The following is a 7,980-nucleotide window of genomic DNA, read 5'->3' as shown; positions in this document are numbered from 1 at the left end:
TAGCGTAAACCAGGTAACCAAATTCATAATAAGTAACCGCGTTTTAGCACTCTTTTTTTGTTTTGGTAAGGCGATCTGGCAGTGTAAATTATTACCTAATAACAAAAGCAGTTACTATCACGGCTGGTCAACTTTGAATTGTGGTAATATATTTATCCTTTTCAAGTCTGCTGTCTCACTTTTATTTTAGTTGATTTTTGAGGGTTTCACAGGACGATTTTTGTATGGTAAAAAATTTATTAAAAAGCTTTTTGTTAAAGTTTTGCAGATTTCATATGTACAAAAACAATTTGAATTAAACCACAAAAGTAAACAAAACCGGTAACATAATGGTCATCGGCGGATGACATAATCCTTACCAGCACTGTAACCTGGTTAACGGTAAAACTCGCCTATTGTCAGCAATAAAAAATATTATAATAATAGTAATAATATACTAATACTATATGTATACTATTTTATACTAATGGAAGAAATCGGGTTGCCTAACAGGTTAGGCAATGATGACATGTGACAAATAGAGGTTGTCACATATCAAAATATGACATAACCTCAAATAACTTTGTTTTTGTTTACATTCCGTTTTTTTTAAACATAAAATGAAAAATGTTCTCGTATTTATCCCGAAAACCTTCTTACCATACAAATCTGGGTTTCTCGAAGGATTTTATAAAGATTATGATGACACCGAGACTTATTATATAACCAATACCGAAATCAGTGACCAATGTGGGAACTATATTGGTTACACGGGACAAATCCTAACTAAAGAATTTCTTAATAAAAACACAATTTTTATTAAAAATACCACCAACGAAATTATCGTAAATAGTGCGGACAACACTGAACTGCTGAATGTTACAGAAGTGTTGTATGACTATGAAGGTTTTCGAAAGAGCAGTGTGTTGCAGTCTGTGGACTCCAATTATGGAGTACATATTGAAGAATTAACTAAAAAGATAGACCAAAGTAAAACTGAAACTAGTATGAATGGCCGTAAATTACACATAATACATTGGCTAATGGTTTTTGTTAATTTAGTTGTTAATGTGAGTAAAGCAATGGTTGCTCTGAGCAGATTTAATTAAAACATTTTCAGGTATTTTCAAAAACTAAACCTGTGATAAAAAATTGCACAATTCTAACCCATTTTGAGTCAAACTTCGTTATATTAAAGTGGGTGCTTTGCACAATAGATAGAAATGAAAAAACTAAATTAAGCAATTTCACTGTAGCAAAACTGTTGGACTTCATTTTAGGCCTGATATTTTTTATGATATGCATCAGACACAAAAGTACTATAGTCTCACACCTTCAACACACATCACAGGTATAATAATTGCATTATTATATATTTTTTAAGTATTTGCAAAAGAAAGTGTTTTCTTTAAGGAATTTGTAACATTACTGCATCACCTATTGATCTACTTAATGGGATCCCCAATTGGCCTAAAACTCAACTACTCCTTTAATCATTCATTAGGGAAATTCTTTTTTTACCACATAAACTTGTGGAAAGTGTTTTTACAGGTGATGCAACCTATTTTGGAGAACTATTTTCAACTGATATTGGCCCCTGCCTTACTTGGACTCTCTTACCTTATTGCCTTGTTATGTGACATCATTTCATTAGCAACATTTCATGTTTATTGTATATATGTTTATGCTGCAAGGTAATTATTTAAATAAATATTTATTTAAGATTTGGAGTTTATTGCTGACTTTTCAGGTTATTCTCTTTGCAAGTAAGGTGTCTTACATCGCTGTGGAGGCTATTTATTGGCCGCAAGGCAAATCCCTTAAGGAACCGGGTTGACTCATGCGAATATTCTTCTAATCAGTTATTTATTGGCACTTTAGGGTTTACTATGTTGTTGTTTTTGTTGCCTACGTCCACCATGTATTATACAGTCTTTGCAGTTGTAAGTGCTGATATTATTAAGGCAATAAATGTGTTTTATGTCATTTAATTTCAGTTTAGGGTGGCTACATTGGGGATGCATACTTTACTATATAAAATTAAAGATGTGGTTAATAGTGTGCCATTATACTTGGCAGTGCTATGGATAACCAAATCTCCTAGTGTTGCTGGTAAGATTTCATATGAATTCTTATAAATAAAGGTGAAAGTTTTATTTTAGGTGCACTGCAAATTGAGTGGATTGGCTTAAATAATGAAAATTCTCAGATCAATCTTAGACTTGCCCCACTGCCCTTGAATGAGTGTATTGAAACTTTTGCTAAATGCCCAAATCAAATTAAAGGGGAGAGGATGGGCTTTGGAAAAGTAATTTCCAGGTTGTTTACTGGACAATTAGTGTAAATCCCTAAGTTATCCATAAATTATGTTTGTATTCTTCAAAGATTGATTTTGTCCCTAAAATGTAGTTCTAGGGCCTATGTTGAGTGGTTTAATTGAGGATGTAACAATCAAACTGTGTTTTGTCACACTAATCAGAATTTTGGTAAAAGCGGGAAAACGTTTTATTTACCTAAATCGTATCAGTAGCAAATAGTTTATTGTCTTAATACATTCTACACTGCATTATTAAGTTATATTTAAAGAACTGCTAATAATTTTTTAAATAAAGTAGTTGAAAAGGCTAATTAAAAAATGGACAAATCGGTTTTTGAATGAACTAAATGGACAAAATTTGTTTTGAATGCTATACAGTTTATTTGTAATAAAAATAGGATAATGTATTAGTTAAATGAGAAACGTAAAAAAAAGTTAAATTTTTGCTACCACATCCTTTTTCAAGCAATCACAGATTATCTCATCTTCATCCACACTTGCTGAAGGAGTGTTAAAAAGGATTTTTTTTATACCAGTTAAACTGCTCATCACCCAGATTTGTCCAATCTCCATACATTGCCTTTAAAAGATTGTTGACGTCTTTCTTTTTGTCCTCACTAATTGCATGATTAAGCGGAAGTTCCTTAAGCTTCATACGTCTTATTTTACCAGTATTGATTCCTCTTTTTACCAGTGATTGAAACTCTTTATTTTCAGACTCAAAACGAAAGTTCTGCAGTCCTCTAACCACTACATTAAAGCCTTTCTTGGTTCCTTTTCGCTGAATTTGAATTCTTTTCTTATCACTGATCATTGGCAAATCCTTATAGTACATGCTTAATGACTGTATTTAACAACTTCCAGTCTTTTCCAGTAACCTTTACAACTCCAACTTTACGGAAGATCTCGTGATAGTCTTCTTTGGTTAGAATAGTGGTCTTTTTCTTTAGTTGCAATTCTATTTGCCCAAAGACTATCTGGTGGAATAAAGCTGTGTCCACGAACTGGATAAAAGCACTCTATATCATCAAGAGTTTCGTTTTGCCCCAAAAATAACATTAATGTACGTAAAACAATATTATTTTTATTTTGACCCACGCACCCGTCGCTAAATAATCTAAGCTTTCTTTTGCCATTGAAGCCTTTATTTTGCAAGTAGTCATACAATGCTGAAGAAATTTCTGCACTCCCTTTGGCTGCTTCTTCTTCCGTCCATGTATATAAGTGGACGTCCTTAGATTGTAGGTCTACAATGCAAAAATTGTAAAGTCGAATTTGCCGCGAATAAAAGGCTTCCTGTATTGCAGTCTTTGGAAGAGGCTGAATTTGCTGCAAATCAAAACAAAGACTAATAGCGTCAGGTACGTTTCGTGATAGATGTTCCCTAAAAGCTTTTGCTTTAAGCTTGTGGACTCTTTTCAATCATATATTTGCTTTTCTCAGCTGCAAGATTATTGCGAGCTGCATTTTTAATTTTAAAACTCAAAAGTGAACAATAACTGCAAATGTCTTAAGCAGGAGACTTAAACCCTATATTAAAGTTATTCGCAAACACTCTACGGAACATAGATTCATGCACTTTTAAATTATCGGGGACACTACTATTATAAATAGCATGCAGTTTTTTAATACTACTTAGCTGACAACTGAGATAGATGCGTTTTGATTTTTGACGGCTGTCGTGGCTTTCAGTTCCTTTTAATTTTACAATAAAATTTCGTACATTGTCTCTTTTTCACAGGCTTTTATGGCTTTTGCGGTTACCACCACGCTTATCTTCGATTGCACTTCCTCTGTGAAGTTTCTCAGCAATATTTTTTACTTTTGTTCTCCCTATTTTAGTAATACTTAAGAACAATTTTTGGCAAATGGAGATAGTAATGGTACTAGTTTTTACAAAATATAATTCTTATTTTGGTCAGCTGGTCTAGGTCGGCGTCTCTTAACTGGCACCGTGCGTAGAAGCGAAGCCACTATAGTGTCTTGTCGTCGTTTCTCTGGAACAGAGTAAAGTCTTTCTCGAACTTCCTTTACAATTTGTGGATTCACATTGCGACAAGATATTTTTACTTTTTTTTTGAGTTCTCACTCCTCCGGTCGCCGTCCGGTCTTCCTGAACTTGCCTCACCAATGATAACATCTGCCCCATCATTGTCCTCTTCATAAAACATTAGAATTTCACTTTGATTTGCTTGTACTCTGTAATATAAAATTTTTATTTGTAATACAAAAAATACCTAAAAATTGCAGGCACCGTACTAATACAAAATGGTTACGTATAATAACATAACAGATTCAAAATCCTAAGCATTACACAGTAGGCGTTAGAAGGGACCCTTTTCTACCCCTCAAGTTACTAAAGAGCATTCTTTGCTACACGGATTTTTTTAAATTGGCCACTTTTTAAATTTTAATTTGAATAATGACAAAAGTCAATTTTATCTTTTATAAAACAGTGCATTACATATAAAAAAATTAGAGACTGTACCAATAACCTTTTTTGTAATTTAGCTCTAAATGCTCACTTTTATGATTTTCCAAAAAAAAAAATCTAAAAGTACCCGTAAAAAAATGCATATCGCAAATAATGCCTTTTAGGGGCTTGGGAGATAGAAAAGGCTCCCTTCTCTATGCTGCTTAAATTTGCCAAATGATTATGGTGTTTGCACCAAACACCATGTATAAAAATTTTGTTTTTGTTTATTTCATTATTAATTTTTTTAATAATGAAATAAACACACAGGGAAGATCTCTACTTACGTTATTTAGCAGGAGTTCATGAGCTGATAATTTGAAACCTTTTGAACACAAACATACACAAAAACTTGTTATTAAATTGGTTTAGCTTGCAAACACAAACAACATAAACCTCTTTGCACGACACGTGGAAATGTAATAACATTGTGCCAGCATGTTCATACAGAACGCGTTTTGTCCATCGTTCAAGATGGCGTTCGATCTCCTGATTGGTTGGTTGGACAAAACACGGCTTGAGTGAAAACTGACGAAGGAGAAAACATCTTTTGCACAGTATGGCAGTTTTCAATTGCCATTTATATGGGAGCTATATTGTTTTGATCGATTTTTTGTAGCTAAAATAGTAATGCAAGATGTATGAAATTTTCTTACACTTATAACTCCAAAATGATAAAAATGTGACAAAACACGTTTTGATTGTTACCTCCTCAATTATTATCTTGGGATTCTTGGGAATATTGAGAAAATTTTGTTAAAACAGTATTAAAATACACAAATAAATATTCTTTAATTATGAATTATATTAGCTGATAAAATAATAGTATAAGTAGTACATTTAAAATATAACAGTGGTATAGATAAACTGGATATAAAATATTGTTAAAAAGGAACATTTTTTTAAATTTTAAATTACTATAACAATATAAAATGTTAAAATATAAAATACTTGTATGTTTTACACTATAAAAATTAAAAAAACACTTAAATCACTTTTTGGCAATTTCCATCACTTCTGAAACTAAACTATCCACATCAAAATCTAATACATGACTAGAAACATTAGCATCATTATTATTAAGATTCTTATCAACTTGGGTAGGTAAATCTTTTAAAAAATCATTTTCTGCACTCAAAATAGTTTGTTCTGACTTTTGTAGTTGGACATAAGAAAGCCCTGGCTTGTCTGAAATGTCACTTGATTCCAAAAGATCATCTATGATGCTTTTGTTGTGTTTAAGTGATGATTTTTTGGTTGATTTTTTAGGTATAATGCCTATTAGCGACATTAAGTCCTCTTCTGTGCTTGACAGGCTGTCAGTATCAATTGAAACCTCTGCTTTGAGGCTAGAACTGCTTTTTACAGAAACATCTTCAACTTTTTCTTCAAGCTCCTCTGATTTCTCTACAGAGGTATCCACACCTGAAGCATAATTATTTCTTCCAGATTTTTCCACTAATTCTTCACTGCCACTGTCAGAGGAGGAGATAACCTCAACTATTTTCCTTTTTTTGTTCAAAGCCAGTTTAGGTGAGGTTAACTGGAGAGGCAAATGATGCTTTTTTGCCCAATTTTTTAAAAGCTGTAGAAGCTTCTTCTCTCTTTTCACAGAAGGTTGCTTGAAGGTGTCACAAAAGTCCCAGCACATCCTTGCCCAGAAATCTTTGTAATTGTCCCTAAAGTTAGCAAAATTGTCATTGTCTACTCTAAAAAATATTTGCTTTAAATATTAAAGAATTTTTAAGTTCTAACAAACATATTGTAATGAATTTTTCTGTTTGATTTATGATTCATGCAAACTTACTCATAGAAATCAGATAATTTTCCTACTTTTCCGGGATTAGACCAGTTCAGTATGGACCACTGAAGTTTTTGGTCTGGGCATGTCTTAAATTAGCAATAAATATATTTTGCTTTATTTGATACTAAAATACTCACATAAAAGTTCCTATAAGTAATTCCAATATTAAATTTCCCATGTAGCTTCCTTGTAATCAGTTTTGTGGCAACCTCATCAACTTTATCAATAATCACTGATTGAAACATGTAACCTTGTTCTATAAGCAATTGTGCTAATTTAATATTTGAAAACCCTATTAATAGTACTGTGTTCGATTCAGGGCAAATGTTAATCAAATCCTCTAAAATATACAAATTTCCAGAGTTTTTTTTTTTTAATTGAATCATTAGCAGACCTTCATCGGTAATCACATGAATTTCCAAAAGACTGCACCAAGTCATATAATAATGCCATTTTACTAATAATTCATCAGGACATAAAACTAAAACTAAAAAACCAGCTGGTAAAGCATCACTAAGGGCCCCAATGAATACTGACACTGGCAACTGTGGATTGAAATCTTCTATTGTGTTAAATATAATGCCTCTCTGAAACCGATAAATTACTAACAATCAGTGTTAAATAGTAAGTTTTGTTTTGATTCACCTCAGATTTGTAACTATTTTGAAAATAGCCAAGGGCAAAAATGTGATGTCTTGCACAAAATTGCAAAACATCTTTTTGGATAACTAGTTTGAGTTTGTCACCTGGCGAACTGATCGTAAGTGGTCTATTGTACCATAGAGCCTTAAATTTACATTTTTATTTCATAACGGAGTCTGTTATTAGATATTTTGAGGACTTACCGCGAAAAATTCATCCATGTTTGGAGATAATATGCAAGGCGGATTATGTGAGAGTTGGAACTCAGGTCACAAGAATGTTGTGCAACACAGTATTTTAAACATGATGGTTTTCGTTTTTAAAGTAAAAACGTGTTGAAATACGCTAATAATTAACGGGAGTCTATCTCAAATTAAATAAAATAAAACCAAAATAAACAATAATTTTTTTAGGTTATGTGGTGACATTTACCCAGTGTAACAAATGTGTCCTAACCTTGAGTCAGTGACGAGCAGTTGAGTGCATTGCATCAAGGCCTTGAAAGCTTGGGCGATTTACGGAACATTAAAAAGCTTCTACTCCTCGAAATTTAGATGGCGCTAAAAATGCAAAACTACTTAAATTACCGCTTTTATCGAGGATGCAGGGTTAACGTCCAAAGCGTTAAATCGGTTTATCGTCCAAGCGGTTATAACTATAACCGCTTGGACGTGTTTGGTTAATACCATTTAGGAACGGTAATTACCAATAGACCGCTTGGAATCGGTTTTAATAATATGAACGGTACAGGGAAAAAACCAGATA

The 7,980-nt window shown here is 32.7% G+C and overlaps 2 protein-coding genes across 5 annotated transcripts; one reads left to right on the top strand and one right to left on the bottom strand.

The window, feature by feature from the left end:
• Positions 1 to 483: 483 nt before the first annotated feature.
• On the top strand, positions 484 to 4,971 carry LOC126734732 (phosphatidylinositol N-acetylglucosaminyltransferase subunit Q). Its single transcript, XM_050438458.1, has 6 exons — positions 484 to 1,049; positions 1,100 to 1,330; positions 1,393 to 1,673; positions 1,730 to 1,922; positions 1,977 to 2,091; positions 2,142 to 4,971. The coding sequence occupies exons 1-6, from the start codon at positions 600 to 602 to the stop codon at positions 2,321 to 2,323; spliced, it is 1,452 nt and encodes a 483-aa protein (XP_050294415.1). The 5' UTR covers positions 484 to 599; the 3' UTR covers positions 2,324 to 4,971.
• Positions 4,972 to 5,554: 583 nt separating this feature from the next.
• LOC126734740 (uncharacterized) lies at positions 5,555 to 7,663 on the bottom strand. Of its 4 annotated transcripts, none has more exons than XM_050438467.1 (6): positions 7,419 to 7,663; positions 7,219 to 7,359; positions 6,968 to 7,160; positions 6,711 to 6,913; positions 6,577 to 6,659; positions 5,555 to 6,448 (listed from the first exon to the last, which is right to left on the bottom strand). In XM_050438467.1, exons 1-6 carry the CDS (start codon positions 7,434 to 7,436, stop codon positions 5,761 to 5,763), a joined length of 1,326 nt encoding a protein of 441 aa, XP_050294424.1. In that variant the 5' UTR covers positions 7,437 to 7,663; the 3' UTR covers positions 5,555 to 5,760. The 4 variants fall into 4 exon arrangements, with proteins under 4 accessions (XP_050294424.1, XP_050294421.1, XP_050294432.1 ...); XM_050438464.1 differs by having other exon boundaries at positions 5,555 to 6,478; positions 7,419 to 7,662; XM_050438484.1 differs by having other exon boundaries at positions 6,329 to 6,473; positions 7,419 to 7,662.
• Between the last annotated feature and the right edge of the window lie 317 nt (positions 7,664 to 7,980).

This window comes from Anthonomus grandis, chromosome 1 (genome assembly GCF_022605725.1).
Source record: "Anthonomus grandis grandis chromosome 1, icAntGran1.3, whole genome shotgun sequence".
Lineage (NCBI taxonomy): Eukaryota > Metazoa > Arthropoda > Insecta > Coleoptera > Curculionidae > Anthonomus > Anthonomus grandis.
This window is presented reverse-complemented; position numbering and strand designations above follow the sequence as displayed.

What these genes read in the sequence shown, in the direction of transcription:
- LOC126734740 (XM_050438464.1), bottom strand. An exon ending in TTACTTATAGGAACTTTTAT is followed by an intron (nt 6,660 to 6,710) that starts GTGAGTATTTTA and finishes TGCTAATTTAAG; the next exon opens with ACATGCCCAGACCAAAAACT. An exon ending in AAATTATCTGATTTCTATGA is followed by an intron (nt 6,479 to 6,576) that starts GTAAGTTTGCAT and finishes AATATTTTTTAG; the next exon opens with AGTAGACAATGACAATTTTG.
- LOC126734732 (XM_050438458.1), top strand. Translation starts at nt 600, where the DNA reads ATGAAAAATGTTCTCGTATTTATCCCGAAAACCTTCTTACCATACAAA. An exon ending in TTGTTAATTTAGTTGTTAAT is followed by an intron (nt 1,050 to 1,099) that starts GTGAGTAAAGCA and finishes AAACATTTTCAG; the next exon opens with GTATTTTCAAAAACTAAACC. An exon ending in ATTATACAGTCTTTGCAGTT is followed by an intron (nt 1,923 to 1,976) that starts GTAAGTGCTGAT and finishes ATTTAATTTCAG; the next exon opens with TTTAGGGTGGCTACATTGGG.